At 49.6% G+C, this 21,970-nt stretch overlaps 1 protein-coding gene across 2 annotated transcripts in view; it reads right to left on the reverse strand.

The window, feature by feature from the left end:
• The window catches only part of IPO8 (importin 8), a 52,079-nt gene that overhangs the window by 8,669 nt on the left and 21,440 nt on the right, over positions 1 to 21,970 (reverse strand). For both annotated transcript variants that reach the window (XM_007537652.3, XM_060194595.1), the window contains 13 exons: positions 21,011 to 21,110; positions 16,508 to 16,584; positions 15,777 to 15,893; positions 15,276 to 15,365; positions 13,516 to 13,681; positions 11,095 to 11,255; positions 9,753 to 9,878; positions 6,990 to 7,056; positions 4,927 to 5,052; positions 4,318 to 4,415; positions 2,955 to 3,050; positions 1,979 to 2,199; positions 189 to 394 (listed from right to left, as the gene is read on the reverse strand). In XM_007537652.3, the coding sequence (XP_007537714.1) occupies positions 189 to 394; positions 1,979 to 2,199; positions 2,955 to 3,050; positions 4,318 to 4,415; positions 4,927 to 5,052; positions 6,990 to 7,056; positions 9,753 to 9,878; positions 11,095 to 11,255; positions 13,516 to 13,681; positions 15,276 to 15,365; positions 15,777 to 15,893; positions 16,508 to 16,584; positions 21,011 to 21,110 (1,651 nt within the window). The remainder of the gene's footprint in view (positions 1 to 188; positions 395 to 1,978; positions 2,200 to 2,954; positions 3,051 to 4,317; positions 4,416 to 4,926; positions 5,053 to 6,989; positions 7,057 to 9,752; positions 9,879 to 11,094; positions 11,256 to 13,515; positions 13,682 to 15,275; positions 15,366 to 15,776; positions 15,894 to 16,507; positions 16,585 to 21,010; positions 21,111 to 21,970) is intronic.

Consider the following 21,970-nt stretch of genomic DNA (forward strand, 5'->3'; position numbering starts at 1 on the left):
AGAGGCAGGGCCATAGATGTGATAAAAATAGGCAAACACACACACACCTCTACCTCCATTCAACCCATATCCACGACCCTGGGAGATCCACAGCAGTTGCCACTGGAATGGGCTGGGGACATAAACTGTGGTGGGAGTGGTGTGGAATGGTGCCCAGCTATACCCCTATTATAAGGCAGGGGCCTCACCATTCTCATCCACATCCGCCTTGTGGGCCTGGCAGCAGTCCTCCCGGCGTGCCAGCTGCCTGGTGGCGCAGACCTGCTTGAGGCCAAGGAAGAGGAAGAGGACGGAGGGCAGGATCTGTGCAGCCACAGCCTCTACTGCCGGAGGCCGGCTCTGCAGTTCCATCAGGATGCTCAGCCCGATGATGCACATCTTCCGGTCATGGTGCCTGTGGTTACGTGAGACCCAGGACAGACTCAGGAGGAACCACAAAAGGGTGGCCAGGGGTCTACATAGGCCCCCTCAAAATCCTCCCATCCAAGACATCAGGGACCACTCTGCACCTGCAGTGCAGTGTGCTCCATGGCTGCTAAGGACTGAGATGCCTCCCCAACCCCCGGCCACAAACCCAGAGCAGAGGGAAGAGGCAGAGCTGCTCTACAAGGGCTCCTGGTGCACACACACACACCTCCCTAGATGGGGACGCACACACACACACACACACACCCCTCCCTGGCCCCGCCGGCCGGTAGCTACTGCAAACACTGCTGCTGAGGGCCAGCCTGGACGGACACACACACACACACACACACACACACACACACACACACACACATCCCTGGCCCCGCCGGCCAGTAGCTACTGCAAACACTGCTGCTGAGGGCCAGCAGGACAGCTCATGGGGGCAGGCCACCTGCTCCATCAGGGGCACAGCCCAGCCTCAAGCCTGGCCCCACTGCACTGAAGGAAGCTCTGGTGCTGTCTTTCCCTCTCTCTCTATCTGAACAACAAAAGTCAGTCTGAAGCAGTGGTGTTCCAGTGACAACCAAAAAATAAATAAACAAACAAACAAAAAGGAAAGTAAAAGAAGTCTAGTATTTATCAGGCTGGACTTAAGGGTTCTAAATGAATTATGAATACACCTGTCCCTCTTTTCCTAGAACACAAGCCTTGCATGTGTGAGGCCCCAGGTTTGATCTCTGCCACTGCACAAACCAGGAGTGCTGTGGTCTGTCACTCTCTCCCTCATAAAGAAAACACTGGGGGGGGGGGGAGGCGCTTTGGGGGGGGGACTTGATTAGCGGTGAAGCAGGTATGCAGGTGTCTCTCTCACTCTCCCCCAGCAAAATCTCTGCCCTACAAAAGTTGAAAAACAAGATCAGAAGAGAAAATACAAGTAGAACCTGAACTGGAATTGGCATATTGCACCAAAGTAAAAGACTCTGGGGTGTGGTGGGGAGGGGGAATAAAGGTCCAAAAAGAATGACAGAGGACCTAGTGGGGGTTGTATTGTTATATGGAAAACTGGGAAATGTTATGCATGTACAAACTATTGTATTTACTGTGGAATGCAAAACATTAATTCCCCAAGAAATTAAAAAAAGAAAAAAAAAATTAAAAGGGAGTTGGGCAGTAGCACAGTGGGTTAAGCACAGGTGGCGCAAAGCATGAGGACTGATGTAAGGATCCCAGTTCAAGCCCCCAGCTCCCCACCTGCAGAGGAGTCGCTTCACAGGTAGTGAAGCAGGTCTACAAGTGTCTATCTTTCTCTCCCCGTTTGCCCCTCCTCTCTCCATTTCTCTCTGTCCTATCCAACAATGACATCATTAACAACAATAAAACAGCAAGGGCAACAAAAGGGAAAATAAATAAATGAAAAATAAAAGAATTTTAAAAAATCTCTGCCCTATCCAGTAAAATTGGGGAGAAAAAAAAAAAAAGGCCTCCAGGAGCAGTGGACTAGAGCCCCAGCGACCACCATGGAGGCAAAAAGCAAAAGTCAGCTACAGAGAAGCAGGCAGAAGGCACACACCCAAGGAAGCAGTCGGTGTCGCCCATCCACTGGTTGATGAACTGCACAGTAATGGGCCCCGGGTTGTGGGGCAGCTGCATTCTCTCCAGCGTGTGCAGCAGCAAGTCTGGGCTGTAGTACAGGGCGGCGATGGCCACCTGCAGGCACATGACGCGCAGCTCGCTGGTCTTCACCCCTCGAGTCAGCCTCTCCAGTGCCAGTTGCACAAAGGGTGGGATGCACTGCGGAGACAGCAAAGGGACAGTCAGCCACACAGATGGCAGGGCCTGGGGACAAAGGGGCCGCCCAGAACAAGGGCAGGCATGCATCCGTCTGTCCATCTGTCAGCCGGCCGGGAATGGCACAGAGGAGACAGCTCAATGGTGGGGGCTCTACAGGAGCTCAGTGAGGACGGAGGTGGCCTCTTCCACTGGGAAAGGTGACAAGAATGACAATGAACCTGGATGCAAGTGAACAGGCCTGGGGCTGAGGAGGATGTGAACTCCATCGCTTCAGAGAGAGAAATATGCTGTTGGTGCACGTTTAAAGAACTGGAAAGGGACCAGGACCAAGTGGTGGTATACACATTGCCATGCTCGGGGACCCAGCTTCAAGTCCCCAGGCCCCGCCCACAAGCAGTTTCAGAAGGTGGAGAGAGTGTATACCCCATCTGCCTATTTCTTGGTGAAAAGATGGACGAAAAACTGAGGGTAGAGTGGGCGACAGAGAACAGAAGGGAGAGAGAGGTGGGAGCCAGACACTACTCCACACCCTGCTCTGTGTAGTGCTGGGACAAAGCATGTTCCATGTACCCCTTTAAAAGCTGCTTTTGATGATTCCCAAAACTCGGAGATGAGATTGGGTGAATGAGCTGACAGAGATGACTTTAAATGGAAGTAAGGCATAATGGCTCGACTGGACTGAGACTCCACATCCCTGACAAGTGAGTGCCACCTGGAGATGAAGACGGACAACGGGTGCCCTGCAGACACATCACCTGGTCGATGCCCCGGCCCTTGCACTGCAGGATGATGACCTCGAGAAGCTTGGCTGCGTGGCACTCTGCGTCTTCACCAGCTTCTCCGCACAGCACCTGTGGGCCACACACTTCAGCTCAGCACCTACACAGAGCCCGGTCCAGCCCAGCCCAGCCCTGGGGACTTTTGGCTGAAAAAGGCCCAGAAGAGCCTGTTTTGGAAATGTTCTGCTACTTCCACAGAAGAAAGGTCAAAAATCAACTCCATCCTTCTCCTCCACCCATTCTAATCCCCTATGGGGAGCAAGAATTCACTTGTGCAACTCTGGATTACTAAAGAAGGCCAATGACTTAACTCTAGATAAACAGAGCATCCCTCTCAACCACTGAAGCAATAATAGCAGCTCAAAGGCGAGTGAAACAAAGACTTTTTTTTCCTCCAGGGTTCTTACTGGGGCTCGGTGCTCGGTACCTGCACTACGAATCCACTGCTCCCAGAGGCCATTTTTCCCATTTTGTTGCCCCTGTTGTTGTGAAACAAACTTTTCTAAAGAATAAAGCAAGCCTCGTATGTCTCTGTTCCCTTCGAGTTCTTGCCCAACACCACCACTTTTCATTATCAAACTGCAGTTCATCGGTGCATACATTCCATCTCCCCACAGAGCCTACGGAGCTGGAAGTATCTGCTCAGATGTTACAACCTTTCACGTCAACACTGTGGTAAAGAACCTGGCTGGGACCCACCAAGATGATATGGCACCACAGCTCAGGGCACAGTGTAGAGCACCCACTGGCAGCCTGAGGCTGCCGGTTCAGCTCCTGGCGTGATCACCTTACATCAGAAGTAAGCAATGTTCTGGTGTCTCTCCTAATTCTCTACTCATAAAAAAAAAAGTCCTTCCTTTGGGGACAGGCAGAAACACAGTGGGTTAAGAACACATGGTGTGAAGCTCAAGGACTGGCACAAGGATCCCAGTTTAAGTCCCCAACTCCCCACATGTAGGGGTCGCTTCACAGGCAGTGAGTCTGTGGGTGTCTATCTTTCTCTCTCCCTCTCTCTCTTCCCCATCTCTCTCCATTTCTGTCCTATCCAACAATGACAACAAGAACAACAACAAGGGCAACTAAAATGGGGGGAAAAAATGGCTTCCAGGAGCAGTGGATCCATAGTGCAGGCACTGAGCCCCAGCAATGATCCTGAAGGCAAAAAAAAAATTTTTAAAGTCCTCCCTTTAAGAAAATAAATAAATGAAAGAGGCAAATATTTCTAAACACAACACAAACTTTTCAAGTTATGACTCCAAGTTCCTTCTCAAGACCTAAAACGGGGGCTGGAAATACCATGATACGGAGAGCTGGACCACAGCTGAGGAGACACACTCACTTTCCGACACAATGTGAAAAGGATTTCCAAATGCTTGGGGCTTGACAGCAGAGTATCTGTGTCTATCGTCACATAATTATGCAGGAGAGGCATCATGTCTGGAAAAAAAAAAAAAAACTTTGAAATCTCCAAAGCCTGGAGTTAAAGCAACTGCTGATCCAGAGTCCTCGTTTCTACAGCAGCCACATGGCCCTGCCTGCCCTGGGGACCACAGGCCAGCAACAAACCCTGCCATCTGTCTACGAACAGGAAGAGCATGGGGCAAGAGACCTCAAGCCTCCTCATCCGGATTAAAGAAGCCAGGCTCTGAGCATGCTCATCATCACTTCCCTGCTTGTCTCGGTGTCTTCCACCTCCCCTCATTCCCCACTAGAAAGGGAGCATCAGAGGGCCATGTGGCCTGGTCATAACTGCATTGGAACAGCGCTGTGGAGCGTTGACTTAACTCGTGTGGGTGTGTGCTCTGGCACAAGTGATGTAAGCTGCAGGCAGAAACGCAGCCCGCCTCCTGCAGCCTGTGCTCCCCAGACACAGAGTGCTGGATGACCACACCTGGACTCCCAGCAGTGTCTAGACACAGCAATCTGTGCGATGCAGTCAAAGCCATACCTGTGAAGTACTCATAGCACTCCTGCTGGAACACCTCATATAGTACTCCCAGGAGCTGCCACATCTGCGGGGAGACACTGTGGCAGGTGAGACTGTAGGCCAGGGAGAAGGTTTCTTCATAGAATTCTAGAAGAAAGAACATCTCCTGGGTGAAAACTGTGGGCAGTTTTCCAGACAACAGAAATATCCAGCTTATGGAGTACTCAATGAATATAAGAAGAGTACAGATATAACTTGTTATATATAATTCAATAACTCAAAATATATATATAACAAAACTGGGCTAGGCAGTGGTGCACCTGGTTGAGTTCACACATTACCGTGCGCAAGGACCCAGGTTTGAGCCCCTGCTCCCCACCTGCAGGGGGAAAGCTTCACAAACAGTGAAGCAGGGCTGCAGGTGTCTCTCTTCCAATCTCCTCCTCCCCTCTCAATTTCTCTATCAAATAAAAGAAAGGGGAGAGAAAGAGGGAGGGGTTGCCTCTGGGTGCAGTGCATCCATCATCCAGACACCAAGCCCCAGTGATGACCCTGGCAACAAATAAACAGATCTGTAAACATGCCCAAGCTTGCTGGGAGCACCACGGAGCACACCAAGGAGCACCATGAATGGTAGGACTGGGTGTGGGCATCCCCTCCTTGCTATCAAATGAAGAGAAAGCTGGGAGCCCCATCAGCACTCAGTGCACATGAGTGTGAGGTCCTGATGCCACATACAAAATACACGATTCTTTGTCCTTTAAAAATCCCAAGATGAGGGACCTGGGGGTGGCTCACCTGACTAAGTGCACATGACCATGTGCAAAGACCTGGGTTCAAGTCCCCAGTCCCCACCTGTGTTGGTGGGTGGGTGGGGAATGCTTCACAAAGCAGTGCTGCTGGTGTGTGTCTCTTTTCTCTACCTCCCCCACCCACCCAATCTCACTGGCCTATCACATAGTAAATTAAGAAAAAGGACAAGCAGCGATGTATGTTCAAGATTCCATGAGGTACAGGGGTCTGCGAGTGGCTCCGTGGATTGTGCTCACCGGCAGAGGGAAGCCCTGGGGCCAAGTCCCAGCACCACATACAAGCAATGAGTCCCTGCCTCCTTGCTCAGATAGAGCAAAAAATGTTTTTAAATAACTGAAGACTTTGATTATCAAAAGTTTTCAATTAAACAAATGTATCAAGTATCTTATTTACTTTTTGCCGACAGGGTTATTATTGGGGCTCCATCACCCCAGATGGCTTTCTTTCTTTCTTCTTTGCTTTCTATTATTATTATTTTTTTTCTATTTTATTTTCCCTTTTGTTGCGCTTGTTGTTTAACACTGTTGTGGTTATTGATGTTGTTGTTATTGGCTAGGCAAAGAAAAATGGAGAGAGGAGGGGAAGACAGAGAGGGGGAGAGAAAGAGACACCTGCAGACCTACCTTACCACCTGTGAAGTGACTACCCTACAGGTAGAGAGCTGGGGACTCGAGCTGGGATCCTTACGCCCGTCCTTGTGCTTTGCGCCATGTGTGTTAACCCGCTGTGCCACCACCCGACTCCCTCTTCTTTCCTTTCTAATAAAGACTGAGAACCAGAAGAGGAGAGAGAGAGGCACCAGCAACGCTGCTCTGCCCCTTCTGAAGCTCCCACGAGGTGTGCCACCACCCTACCCCTTAGTTCATCTCTGACTGAACACAGACCTCACGTAGAATAAAGCAGATATTGTGGCTGGGGAAATAGCTCAGCTGGTAGAGCACAAGACTAGCATGCCTGAGGCTTCTGGTTCAACCTCTCTCATGTACCTCTCTAATCTCAAAAAAAATAAAGTTTAAGTCAAGTATATCCGAAACTGAAGAGAACACATGTTTCTCTAAGAACACATTTCTCTAAGATCTGTGTTGACTTTACCACTCTACTCCCCACCCCCACCCCACCCCCATCTCTGTCTCTCTACTGGAAAATGTTGGTCCAGGGAGATGAAGCCCCAATGATGACAAGATAATCACAAAAGCACCACCCTGAAAACACACGTGAGGTGTATTATGTGACTCTTTTGGTCTGCCTCTTTACTCTGCTTCTCAACTTACCAATTATGTGCTTCTGCAGAACAAGGTCGATAATGCGCAGACAGATATTCTCTAACTGCTGAGTTACCTAAAGACAAAATTTACATGTTTAAGTTATAGTTCAGCACACTCCCTAAGCATATCTACAAATCTAACATTATCCTAATGAAAACACCAAAATTACTTTTCAGAAGTGAAAAATCACAATTCTAGACTCCTTATAAAAAATTTTTAAAAATCCAGTATGCAAGCATGCCTGAAAATTTAGAGAAGTGGGTTAATGGCGGGGATCAGGACAAACCCACAATGAAAACAACAAATTAGATTAGCTCCTCACCTCCTACTTTAGAGCCAAAAATATCCTAATGCATCAAAGACTGCAACATGGACATCTACGCTGTGAAACGGGCTAGAAGGTTAATTTGCCTGGATTCCTGGAGAGGAAGGACTCCAAGGTCACCAGCCAGGAATAAATACACTGAGCTGCCTAGTCTCCAGACTAAGCCTGCCTCCCACATCACTTAGCAGTAGAGAAATGCAGCCACGCCAAAATTCCACTTCACGCCTATGAGAATGGCCCACATCAATCACATAAAAACTGGTGGTGCTGGTGTGAACGTGAAGAAAAGGACCCTAACACACTACTGGTGGGGGTGCAGACTGGGGCAGCCCCTGTGGGAGACAGTGAAGAGTCCTTAAACAAATAAAAATGGAACTACCTTATGCTCCAGCAAAACCACTTATAGGCATTTAACCAGTGAACACTCAAGCACTAGTTAGAAGGGACACATGCAGGGGGCTGGGCGGTAGTGCAGTGGGTTAAGTGTACATGGCATGAAGCACAAGGACCAGCGTAAAGGTCTCAGTTCGAGTCCCTGGCTCCCCACTTGCAGGGGGGTTGCTTCACAAGCGGGAAAGCATGTCTACAGGTGTCTGTCTTTCTCTCCCCCCTCTATCTCCCCTCCTTTCTCCATTTTTCTCTGTCCTATCCAACAATATCATCATCAATGGCAACAATAACCATAATGACAACAACAGCAACAAAATGGGGAAAAAATTGTCTTCAGGAGCAGTGGATTCATAGTGCAAGCACCGAGCCCCAATAACCCTGGAGGCAAAAAAAAAAAAAAAAAAAAGGAACACATACATCCTTGTGTTCACACAGCTGTATTATTCACAACAGCCAGAGAGTGGAAGCAGCCTAAATGCCCATCCACAGATGACTGGCTGAAGAAGTTATGGGACATATACAACATGGAATATTACTCTGCAATAAAAAAGATAGTGTGCTCTAACTACTGGGTGGTTTTACTCACAGGTGGAATCTAAAGAACTGAGACACATGAACTTCCAAATAATAATAGTAATGAAGTTTAAGTGACCCAAAGCATTCCAGTTTCACAGCCTGTCCATAAGAACTCAATCCCCTCAGCACGTCTGCACCTGCTTACACAGCTACTGCAGACTCTTGAGTTTGCTCTCATCCTGAAGCGAGTGCAGGTGTGCCTCATGCAACTGACTTGTCCATTCAAGGAATCGCTATTTGCACACTTTGCTTGCAGAATCACAGTTCACAATCATGGAGCAGGCAGGCAGGAGACCAAGCTCTCAGCCCTGCTTTATCTCCGATTATCTATGCCTCAGTAAGGCCACTTCCTGCCACATCCAGCCCTCCCCCTGAAGGCCAAGAGGCTGATGGGCTCTGACTCACAAGAGCAGCCCATGCCCCTCTGATCGCCAGTGATTCCATAGGCTCCTTGGCTTGAAGTTCACAATGAATTGGCTTCCAGAGAGAAAAGACTCAAACAGAAGGCTGCTTGGCTTCCATCCTACTTCTGCCCACCCTCCACACACAAACAGACCCAGGGAGGTGGGGCTATTGGGCCTCTGGGGTCCCTTTCTATTTAAGACATAAGCTCAGCACTGGGGATTCAGCACAATGGTGATGCAAAAGACTTGTTCCTGCGGTTCTGAGGTCCCAGAGAGGCTCAGGAAGAGACGCAGAAGTGAGCTGGTGGTGCGTCAAGATGGCCTGCCAGCAAGTCCAAATCTGGAGCCCTGGACAATCCTCAACACACTGAACCCTGCGCTTCCCTTTCTGCAGAAGGTCACCCCTTGTCCTGCTCTGTCTCAGCAAGGTCCAGGAGGTGGAGCACCTGACTGAGCACACATTATCATGCTCAAGGACCCAAGTTTAAGCCTCCACTCCCCACTTGGAGAGGAAAGCTTCAGGAGTGGTGAAGCAGGGCTGCAGATGTCTCTCTTTCTCCTAATCTCCCCCTTCCTTCTCAATTTTTAAAAAATATTTATTTATTCCTTTTTGTTGCCCTTGTTGTTTTATTGTTGTAGTTATTATTGATGTTGTTATTGTTGGATAGGACAGAGAGAAATGGAGAGAGGAGGGGAAGACAGAGAGGGGAGAGAAAGATAGACTCCTGCAGACCTGCTTCACCGCATGGACTTCACCCTGCAGGGGCTCGAAGTGGGATCCTTACACTGGTCCTTGTGCTTCGCGCCACCTGTGCTTAACCCACTGCACTACTGCCTGACTCCTCAATTTCTGTCCTAGCAAAATAAAATAACTAAAAAGAAATAAAAATATAGAAAAATACTTTTCTGATAAAATTTTTCTGACAACCCAGCAGTTGTCTCCCCTCAAAAACCAAGTGTCTTTTAAAACCTAGCAACATAACAGTCAGGATTTGAAACTTCACACCCACCAATGGAAGGCATCTCAGTTAATGCTGCCACCACAGCCAGCGTGACACAGTGGAAACAGCTCACCTCCTTCCGATCCTCCACAACTGTCAGGATGGTGTCGATGGTGTGCAGAATCCCCATCGCCATCACCGTCTTATCTTCCAGTTCTTCATACTCATCACTTTGAAGAACTTTGCCAAATATCTCAGCCTGTGGAAGTAACAAACATCTCCAAGCAATCAGCACAGTGTCACTCAACCATCACCATTAGAAGCCAGCAGCGTCGCAGGATGAAATGGAAGCGCTCACAAGTGTCCCCCGTGCCCTTGGACAGGTAACTGGGGAGAGAAGCCATTGTGCTCTTTCCCTAGATGGTGCTACAGTTGGGGAACTGATATCTAATTTCTGGATGTCACTGCCTCAAACCACCCAAAACCTAGGGGAGCTGAAATCAAGAAATACTAATGGGAAAGAACAGAGGAAGACTTAGACCACCAGGAGTCACGGGGGGGAGGGGTCAAAAAGAGAGCAGAAGGACTGGAGAGAAAAGGGAAGTGAGACTCATGGGCCCACCACTATACACACCTGAGACACAGAAGGTTTTATTTATTACCAGAGCCCTGCTCAGCTCTGGCTTATGATGGTGCTGGAGACTGAGCCTGGGAGCTCAGAGCCTCAGGCTTGAAAGTCAGTTTGCAGAACCATTATGCTGTTTCTCCAGCCCTGAGACAGAGGAGGAGGAGGAGGGAGAAGAGGAGGAGAAGTGCACACAATGTAATGTGAAAAACTGCCCCAAACTGAAGAGGAGTTTCACAGCTCAGGAAGCAAGAAGCAGGAAGACTCACAGAGGGGAATATCACGCCCAGCGCACCAGCCGCTCCAGACAGCCAGAGATGTGCCAAGTGTTCAGACTTGGGACTAACTAGACCCATGATGAGCCCCCTAAATTGCTAGAGCGACATTTCTCCCTTTGATACAACACTTGGGAATAAACCAGGGCTTTGTGCATGTGCAATACTTATGGCCCAAGTTTTGTTTTTGTTTTTGTTTTTTAATATTCTTTATTTTGGACAGAGAAGTTGAGAAGGAAGGAAGAGACAGAGAGGGAAACAGACACCTGCAGCCCTGCTTCTCTACTTGTGAAGCTTTCCCCTTGCAGGTGGGCACCAGGGGCTTGAACCCAGCCCCTGCACACTGTAACGTGTGCCCTCTACCAGGTGTGCCCCACCATTTGGCCCCAGGTTTTCATCTGGTTGCTGAGAGAGGGACAGGCAGAGAGACAGGAGATGGAAGAGAGGACCCAGTGCTACCCCACCATCCATGGAGCTCCCCTGGGGCTGTGGCTCCTGGCCCCATCAGCTGAGGTGTCCCCTGGGCAGCCAGAACAAGAGGAGTCACAGCAGCCGGCGCCCACTGCCCGCCTTACCAGGTGTTGGGTCATGTCCACAGCGATGGAGGCCACCTCCTGGCTATATTCACAGACGAGCTTCTGGACAACGTTGGTGACATCGTCATTCTCGGTCTCCCTGACGATGTGAAGCAGCTCCTGCATGACCAGCCGCACGTGAGGCTTCATGTGCTCCTTGGCTAAACACAGGCAAGAGAGACACATCTGTGACAACACTGACCTTTGTGGAGCGAGGAGCCAGCCTAGCCAGCGGCCCAGGGGACACAAGAAGGGTCCACACGGAGTGGCTGGGCACAGCCCCTGGCCATCTGCCGCCCCACAGGGCCACCCAGGTGGACAGCAAAGACCCAGCCTGGCCAACTGCCCTCAGCTCCTCTGATGGCGTCTAATGACGAACCAACCGCGGGCACCTGCCTGGCTCATCCCAAATGAGTGTGATGCCAGGAGACCTGCCTACAAGCTCACATGCGTGAAGAGGGAGCCCCTGCTCTGTGCACTCTTTCCCCGCCCTCTTGATCCAACATTGGCCTCCTGTGGAAGGAAGAGGGCAGACGTGCTCTTCACAAAACCCAGCTGACTCTGCCAGGCTGCCTTGAACTCTGACGGCAACGCGCTTCTGATCAAAGAAATCAGAACTGGGCGTTGGTGCACATGTTAAACCATGCACAAGGACCTGGGTTTGAGCCCTCCCCACCTATGGGGGAGGGGCTTCACGAGCAGTGTCTTGTCTCTCTTTTTTTTTATTATCTTTATTCATTGGACAGAGATAGTCAGAAATCAAGAGGGAAAGGGGAGACAGAGACACCTGCAGCCCTGTTTCACCACTTGTGAAGCTTTTCCCCTGCAGGTGGGGACCGAGGGGCTCAAACCTGGGTCCTTGTGCACTGCAACATGTGTGCTCAACCAGGTACTCGACCACCTGGCCTCTCTATCTCCCACTTCCCTCTCAATTACTCTCTGTCCTAACAAAATGAAAGAGAAAAATAAGTTAAAAATAAATAAATCCTAGGCTGAGGAGACAGTGAAGTGATTCTGCAAAAGACTCTCATGCCTAAGGCTCCAAGGTCCCAGGTTCATTCCCCAGCACTACCATCAGCCAGGGCTGAATAGTGTTCTAATCTAATTCCCTGTGTATATGTGTGTGTGTATATATTCAATTCTTTTTTATTTTTTAATTATCTTTATTTATTGGATAGAGACCATCAGAAATTGAGAGGAAGGGGGAGACAGAGAGGGAGAGAGACAGAAAGACACCTGCAGCCCTGCTTCACCACTTGCAAAGCTTCCCCCTGCAGGTGGGGACGGGAGGTTTGAACCCAGGTCCTGTGCATTGTAACGTGCGCTCAGCCAGGTGCACCACCACTCGGCCCTTCTGTGTATATCTTTCCCTCTGTTTATCTCTCCCTCAATAAGTATTTTTTTAAAAAAGTGCTACAAATGTTTACTAAAATCCTAAAAATTTCAAAAAAATTGGCTCCCTGCACAATCACTGGAAATACTATGTGCTATTCCACAACCACAACCAAAAGCACAGAATACCAGCACACAGAGCTCTGAGTCCATGAGGGCCCACAAGCTGAGACCCATCAGGTCCTATGCTCACCAGCCCAGCAGCACACACTCAGCTCTCGCTTCTCTTCTCCCTCATCCCAGTAATGGTCAGCTCGCTCCCACAAGCCACGGTCAAGAGCAACGCTCACACTGGCCAGGAATCAAAGTCCTGGGAGAGAGCTTGCTTGATGGGGCATGGGCATTGTGGTGATCATGGCCCTGGGCTGGCCTCTGGCACCACAAGGGAGCCCAGGCAGCACTGGGGAACATCTGGTGCTGAGGTCTCTCTTCCCCCAGCTCTGCCTCTCTACCTAGGTGAGAAAGCTCAGCCTGGAGTGGTGGAACTGCATATACATAAAGACCGGGCTGAATTTTTTTTTTTTTTTAAAGTGAGGGTGGGGGTGGAGGCTCAGGAGGAGGCACAGTGACTAAGTGTTAGACCTTCAAACTCTGGATCGGCTATTCCACCCCCAGCATCAAGTAAGGCAGAGTGGTACTGTTTCTCTCTTCTCCCTCTCTGTCCACTAAATAGATCTTAAGTATAAAGAAAAAGGGGCTAAGCACCTACCTGCTTGAGGGCAAACATTACCAGGCACAAGGACCCAGGTTCGAGCTCCCACTCCCCACCTGCAGGGGCAAGCAGGGCTGCAGGTATCTCTGTCTCTCTCCCTCTCTATCTCCCGTCCCTCTTAATTTCTATCTTTGTGCAATAAATAAATGTGGTTTTCTGTTTGTTTGTTTGTTTGTTTGTTCTTAATTATGAAGAGGACAAAAGCTCAGAGATCCAAACTCTGAGCCATGAGACTTCCAGAACAGCCTCCGTCAGGGGCACGATGAAGGCCCAGTGGAGAAAGAACCGGAAGCCCCCCGCCGGTGTCTGGACCTCACCTTGTGCCTGGCAGGAGACGAGGGCCTGTAGGGCGAGGGCCGCCTCCACCTTGACGGGCATCTCCTTGTCCTCCAGGAGGCTCTTCTTGGCCAGCTCCACAGCATTCCTTAGGTTGAGTTCATTGTGGAACTTGAGAGAGCTGAAGGCGTGCAGCACCCAGCAGGACTGGGTTCAAGGAGAAAGGGGGCCTTGAGGACTGGCACGTTCCACATCACTCTCAGCCTCAAGGGGCACTGACTCAGTGCAACGCCATGAACAGTCTAGCAAGAACTAGCTGCTTACTTGCTGGCTGGCTGTCTGCTACTTTTGTTTATGTGGAGGGTAGTACAGTAATCTTAGTCTCAAACATCTGGATTTCCTACTCTTTTCTAGCAAAAAAAAAATCTAACAGTTATGTGTTTATACTTCACTTTGAGGTTAAGTATGATTAGGGCCTGGTCATAGCAGGCTGAGTAGAGCGTACATGTATGCACACACAGGAACCCAGGCTCAAGCCCCGTTCCCATGTCTCACCACACGCAGCATCAGCATGCACTTCAGCATGACATTCTCCCAGTGTTGACACAGTAAAGAAAAGACTGGGCTCTTGAAAAAATGCTGTTTCTCCACCATATGCTGATACATTGAGTCTGTGAGACACTCAGAGGATGCAGATCCCTTGATGTGGGTTTCTATGCTCTGACTTTACTGAGCTGTGATAACGTGGACACAGCAGGGGAATTGGTACCTGAGCCAACGTGGACCACGACAGCAACAGCCTCATCCCCTCAACATAAGCTTTGTACAAGTCATGGATGACGCCAGCAAGAGAAATGAAAGGTGTGACTAGAATCTACAGCCCACTTGCCTGGTCTTCCTTCAGCATAGGAAACACAGGGGGTGTTCTGACTGACACACTATAGTGCAGGCCTGAAGGTCAACCTAAGCTCTCTCGTAACAAGCAGTGTCTGACCATGTACTGTGAGCTCAGACTGACAGGGACTCAGAGGCTCCTGTGCTAAGTATGAATACAGGTCAGATCAATGGGATTTACAGTTAATAGTATTTATATACTTTCCTCATGTTTGGGAGCTACTCTCTGCCCTAATTCAGCTTTCTAGTCCTATTCTCAACTCTGACACCATCTTCCCAAACAATAAATACTTTTAGCCCATCTGCATGTTAGCTATGAGGCTCAAGCAAATATTACTAAAGTCATGGGCCCCTAGAACATACCTAAAATAGACTTTCTAGAGAGACTCTTCCTACCCAAAGACCTCTAATTTCATCTGCTCTATTCCAACCTGTTTATTGAACAATTTGCTTTATATCTCATCACTTTTCAGCCACCAAGATGCAGATGCTACCATGACACCATCCTGACTTCTCTGGGCAGACGACCTCACCAATGTGTCCTGGAGTCTCCCCTACCCAGAGCCCTGCCCCACTAGGGAAAGACAGAAACAGGCTGGGGGTATGGATCCAACTGCCAACACCCATGTCCAGTGGAGAAGCAATTACAGAAGCCAGACCTCCCACCTTCTGCTCCCCATAAAGATATCGGATCCATATTCCCAGAGGGATAAAGAAGAGGGAAGCTTCCAATGGAGGGGAGGGGACACAGAGCTCTGGTGATAGGAGCTGTGTGGAACTGTACCCCTGTGATAAAATGTTGTTAATCATTATTAAACCACTAATAAAGTTTTTTTTAAGAGATCTATTTAGCCCAGATGTGATCACAGAGGAAGGTGGAGATTCCTGAGAGAGTGGGGATGCTCACCCTTGCACGGAGGTAGCCCAGGTTGGACAGAAACAACGGGAACACGTGGCTCTGCAGAAACAGCTCCATCTGGTCCTTAAACAAGCTCTTCTGTGAGGAAACAGAAGTCAAGTCTCAGAGACCCCTTTGCTCCCTAGTCACACACTCATCAGGATCTCTACCTAAGATGCCTCTGGGCTCTAATGCCACACCACAATTTGACCTACATAGTGTAGCCTTTAAGACAGGAATAGTCCTTAGGCGTACAGCAACCATCACTGCAGAAATATGAGGCAACATGGAGGTCATCACACAGCAACAGTTTCACACTGGAAAAGTTGGCCAATCAAAAAGCCTAGTTGTCATTTCACAGAAAGAGGTGACTGGAAGAAGACAGCTACAGTCAGCTCAATTATGCATAAAGTCAGTCTGCCATTCTCCGCAACTGGCACATCCTTTACTTTGCCTGTGCTTCCCAATTTAAGTAACATACATGCTGAGGTAAATGCTGAGTAGCCTGACCTTCAACAAGATGTCAGCCAGGGAGCCAATCACATGCAGGGCTCCGTCTTTCTTCCTGGGGTCAAAATGTGGATCTGTCAGTATTTGGTAACAGAACGCCATCATCTTGGGCAGCACCTGAAGGAACAGAGGCATCCATTTTGGTCGACAAGAGTTTTCACTGTCCTTTTTTATTATTATTATCTCTTTATTGGGGGATTAATGGTTTACAGTCAACAGTAAAATACAGCAGTTTGTACATGTGTAACATTTCCCAGTTTTCCACATAACAATACAACCCCCCCAGGTCCTCCTCAGCCACTGTGTTCCAGCTTTTACTGTCTTACACCAGTAACCATGACACACACATTCTCAAAGGGGCACATAGTTTACGGAGTTTCATCAAGCAGTCTGTTTCCCCATTTTGCTGGGGGGCTGACAGTTTACAGCACAGACGCTGATATTGGTAAAATTTCTCATCTCCCCATGGTAAGTGTCTATAGAACAGTCTCGCCCCAACTTGGGGTCTGTCCAACCACCTTGCACCAAGACCCCAAGGCCCTCTTGCCCTCTTCCCATTCACTGAAGCAGTCATCAAGAACACAAACGAGCCCTTTTTCCTGAAGGGAGAAGAAAATGGTCTTTGGGTGACAAACTAACAGCAACACAACTTGTCAAGTCCAGGTGTTTATGAGTGTGCCAGTCAGCACCAGCCCCCCAGGCTGGGCTGTGTGTGGAGGGAAGCCACATACCTCTTTCCTTTTCTTGGCAGCAGTGTATAAGAGGGTCTGTGCTGCTGTGGTAGGAGAAGCAAAATCTTCAAAGATATCTAAGGTGTTAAAAGGTGAGAGCACACAGTAAACACATAGTCACTATGAGTTTCTACATCTGACTGACCATTCAAAGGCAGGAGACTAAAGAGCCCACAGAGCTATGTCAATGGGTTCAACCCCTGTGGAGAGCAGTCTGGAGAATAAACAGACCTGCCCTATAGCCCTGAAGTTCCTCTCCTGGGGGTATATCCTAAGGAACAAAACACACCCATCCAAAAAGATCTGTGTGACACCCCCAGGTGTCCAACACCAGATGAATGGCTGAGCAAGTTGAGGTCTAGATACACAGAGGAATACTACTCAGCTATTAAAAATGGTGAATTCACTCTCTTCACCTCATCTTGGATGGAGCTTGAAGGAATCATGTGAAGTAAGATAACTCAGAAACAAAAGGATGAATATGTTATGATCTCATTCATGGAGAGAAGTGAAGAAATAAAAACAGAAGAGGAAACAAATCAGAACTTGGACTGGGTTTGGTGTATTGCACCAAAGTAAAGGACTCTGGGATGGGGGCTTTTAGGTCCTGGTGCCTGATGGTGGAGGACCTATGCTGGGGGTGAGAGTGTTTTGCTGAAAACTGAGTAATTTTACTTTTGTACCAACAAAAAGGACTGATGCAAGGATCCTGGCTTGAGCCCCCGGCTCCCTACCTACAGCAGGGGGGTCACTTCACAAGTGCTGACACAGGTCTGCAGGTGTCTATCTTTCTCTCCCCGTCTTCCCCTCCCCTCTCATTTCTCTCTGTCCTATCTAACAACAGCAGCAGCAGCAACAATGGAAAAAAATGACCACCAGGAACAGTGGATTTGTAGTATAAGCACCAAGCCCCAGCAATAACCCTGGAGGCAAAAAGAAAAAAAAAATTATTTTTTTTATATTTATTTTTTTGTTATTGGATAGAGACAGAAATTGAGAGAGAAGGGGGAGATAGAGAGGAAGAGAGACAGAGAGATAACTGCAGACCTGCTTCACCCTGTGAAGTGACTCCCCTGCAGGTGGGGAGCCGGGGGCTTGAATCGGGATCCTAATCGGTCCTTGCACTTTGCACCACATGCATTTATCGCGCTGTGCTACTGCCCAACTCCCAAATTCTTTTTTTTAATATTTTATTTTATTTTAATGAGAAATAGATACAGAGGGATTGATGCGCGCACACATGCACGCGCACACACACACACACACACACACACACACACACACACACACACACACACGCGCCAAGACCAGAACACTGCTCAGTTCAGTTCGGGCTTATAATGGGGCTGGGGATTGAACCTGGGACCTCAGAGCCTCAGGCTTGGAAGGCTTTTGCATAACCGTTATGCTGTCTCCCCAACCCAATTTTTTTAAAAGGTCATAGAGAACATTGGGTTACAACATGAAAAGGCGGAAGCCACAGCAGGCAGCAACCCTCACCCCACAGGATCCTTCGTAAGACTTGCCGGAAAGCCAGAGTACTTGGTGGCTGTGAGTCACTGAGGGTGGGAGAGGCTGCTTGAGGCTACTCGGCTTTCCCGGCACAAGGCACCAGCCTGGGGGTGCAAAGAGCAGGCAGCAGCTTTCTGGGAGCTTCCTTGGAGAGAGAGGGGACCCACTGTGCACACTCTGTCAGGAGCAGGGACAGGTTGAGGGGGATACATCACACAGTGAGGAGAGCCGGGTGCAGGCAGGCAGAGGTGCCCATGAGTATGGCCCTACTCAGCACAGACCTCTGCAGCCTCTAGACACCCTGAGGGTGCTGTGAGGGTGCCAGGACAAGACCAGGACAAGGGAGACACCACGTGTTCACCCTTAAATATCAAAGGGCCTCACAGTGGGAGATGCACACAGCAGTGCAGAGAACTGGCAGGTAATGGGCATGGGGCATGGGGCACAGGCCCCGTGATGGCACCACACTGGGACTATGGGACCAGCGCACCAGGCTGAGCAGCAGGTACCATTGTGCTAGCATCTTGCCACCTAGCTCCCCACACACAGACTCCAGTGCCCACTTCTTTGACAACGCCAGGCCCTCACACATATACAAGTCCACTTCTCCCTAACCTTTCCCATTCTTTTATTACACACACAAACACACACACAGCGGCACTCCAACATCTTGGGAGACTTCCCTCCATGATGCTCCCTTGTGGTGCATCCAGGACTTGAACCTGGGTCCTTGCATTGGCAGAGCCTGGGTTCTGCCAAGTGACCCACCTCCCAGCCATTCTACAGTGAGAACACTGCCTCTCAGGGAGGACACATGAGCCAACCACAAGCTAAGGACCCAGCGAGACGGCCTGCGTCAAGGCCTGCACTACTGTAGAGCTGCATCTTTAATTCTCCATCTTTAACTTAGACCCCGTAGATCTGATCATCTAGAGCAGTATTCTCAGTACCTGCCGGTTCAACCTCAACAGAAATGTTCTACTCTTGCAAGTCAGTTGGCCAAGCATCCGAGTCTTAAGTGCAAAGCGACAAAAATGTGAAGGGCAGACCTCTTCCTAAAACTGTATTTCCTCAGTCACCAAAGGCTGAGGACAAGTAACACCTGCTGCCTTTCCGCCCACAGAAGTAAAAGGTGAGAGAAAGAGAGCAAACAAGTGGGGGAAGATAGCATAATGGTTATGTAAAGTGACTCTCATGCCTAAGGATCCAAAGTCCCAGGTTCAACTCCCTGTACCATCATAAGCCAGAGCTGAGCAGGGCTCTGGTAAAGAGAGAGCGAGTGCATGGCACCAGTGTGAAGTGGCCCATCTTCTCCACCAGCAAACTAATTATAAGTCCTATGGAGCCACACATATCAATTTTAAAAATGAGACCCCGACCTCCCTGAAATGAAGGGTAAGAACAATAATGAGGGATTTTCTTTTTTTTGTTCACAACAGACAGACAGTGTCTGTCTGCAAGAGACAACAGCACTGAAGCTTCTTTCAATGTAGTGGGGGCTGGGCCTACACCTGAGTCACACACGGCAGAGCAGCGCATTGTGCAGGTGAGCTACTACGCTGGATGCCATGAGGGCTTTCTGTGAGCAGAGCAGGTCTCCGGGCTTTGTGACAGCACAGTGCTCACACACAAGACTTGCATGCAAAAGCTCCCAGGATCAATTGCCAGATCCGACTCTCTGGCCTGAAGCTAGTGCTGGGTGTTGCTGTGTTAAGGGCCAGGGCATTCCCAGAACTGACTCATTTAAAGCAGAGATAAAGAGAAGGAACTCAGACAACCCATGCAGCAACCCAGCTTCCGGCAGGAGTCAGGGGGCAGTGCCCCCACCCCCAGAGCAGAGGGGCAGGCAGAGGGGCAGAGGGCACAATGTACCTCTGTGAAATACCTAGTCCCTGAGACAATACCCGGGAGCAGGGCCAGTGAGGCGACCTCTCACCCTCCACATCTGTGGGCCTCAAGTTCACCAGGTCAGGAGTACATCATCCACCCAGAGAGCCGCAGAGTTGGTCACATAGTCTGACTAAGGCTTCCGGAACATAACAAGGCCATAAAACTGCTTGTGGAACATTTAAAAATGTGTGACTGTCCAAAACCTAGATATAGATTAGGTCCCATGATAGAGCATAAGTTCACATGTATCCATAAACTAGGTCAAAATATGTGCACTTTACCCACTGTGCTACTGCCCAACTCCCTAGAAATCCAATTTTCCCCAGAGCCCTTCCCCACTAGGGAAAGAGAGAGACAGGCTGGGAGTATGGATCCATCTGCCAACACCCATGTTCAGCGGGGAAGCAATTATAGAAGTCAGACCTTCCACCTTCTGCATCCCAAAATGACCTTGAGTGTGTGACTATCCAAAACCTAGATATAGATTAGGTCCCATGAGATAGAGCATAATTTCACACGTATCCATAAACTAGGGCAAAATATGTACCTGAAAGCAAAAGTACACAGTAGTCTGCAGTGAGTACCCTCCCAACACCCCAACACTTCATCTGCACTATTCCAGCTTTTAGGTCCATGAGTGTTCAACAATTTGTTTGGCTTTGTATGTTAACTCTCTTTTCAGCCACCAGGTTCCAGATGCTAGCATGATGCCGACCAGACTTCCCTGGACAGACAACCCCACCAATGTGTCCTGGAGCTCCACTGCCCCAGATCCCTACCCTACTAGGGAAAGTGAGAGGCAGGCTGGGAGTATGGATCAACCTGTCAATGCCCATGTTCAGCGGGGAAGCAATTATAGAAGTCAGACCTTCCACCTTCTGCATCCCACAATGACCTTGAGTCCTACTCCCAGAGGGATAAAGAATAAGAAAGCTATCAGGGGAGGGGATGTGATATGGAGATCTGGTGGTGGGAATTGCGTGGAGTTGTACCCCTCTTATCCTATGGTTTTGTTAATGTCTCCTTTTTGTAAATTTAAAAAAAAAAATGTGTCTCTGTACAACTCCGGGCAGTGAGGAGGCCTTCAACCATGGCCCTTACCAAATTTCATCCGTATGTACTCATACGGGTCCTCTTGCCACAATTCTTCATCCTCGTCTTTGTAACACATGACAGAGAAGATAACATCTTCAGAGATGTTCTAAGAGAAACAAACAAAAAATCAAAACAGAAGGACACAGGCTGTCAGTTCTGTGAATATGAGGAAGCACCCAGGGATAGCGATGCCTCATTCCCTAAAGCCTTGCAGGAGTCCTTCTGTCCAGCCAGCACCGGCTACAGGGAATGCAGGGGAGGAGCCTGGGGCTGGAGAGCTAAGCAAAGGACACTGCCTGCCTGGTGTGAGGAGCTGGGGAGGGTGAGCACAGGGCATCGAGCTAATCAAATCCTGAGGGGTATCTGTCCTCCAGGGAGAGAGGAGAGAAGGAGGGAGAAGAGAAAGAGGGAGAAAAGGAGGGAGAGGAGGAGGAGGAGAGAGAGGAGGGAGAGGAGAGGAGGAGGAAGAGGAGGAGAGAGAGGAGGAGGGAGAGGAGAGAGGAGGAGGAGGGAGAGGAGGAGGGAGAAGAGAGAGGAGAAGGAGGGAGAGGAGGAGGGAGAAGAGAGAGGAGAAGGAGGGAGAGGAGGAGGGAGAAGAGAGAGGAGGAGGGAGAGGAGGAGGGAGAGGAGAGAGGAAGAGGAGGGAGAGGAGGGAGAGGAGGAGGGAGAGGAGGAGGGAGAGGAGGGAGAGGAGGGAGAGGAGGAGGGAGAGGAGGAGGGAGAGGAGGAGAGAGGAGGAGGAGGGAGAGGAGGAGGGAGAGGAAGAGGAGGAAGAGGAGGGAGAGGAGGGAGAGGAGGGAGAGGAGGAGGGAGAGGAGGAGGGAGAGGAGGGAGAGGAGGAGGGAGAGGAGGAGGGAGAGGAGGAGGGAGAGGAGGGAGAGGAAGAGGGAGAGGAGGAGGGAGAGGAAGAGGGAGAGGAGGAGGGAGAGGAGGAGAGGAGGAGGGAGAGGAGGAGGGAGAGGAGAG

This window comes from Erinaceus europaeus, chromosome 7 (assembly GCF_950295315.1).
Source record: "Erinaceus europaeus chromosome 7, mEriEur2.1, whole genome shotgun sequence".
NCBI lineage: Eukaryota > Metazoa > Chordata > Mammalia > Eulipotyphla > Erinaceidae > Erinaceus > Erinaceus europaeus.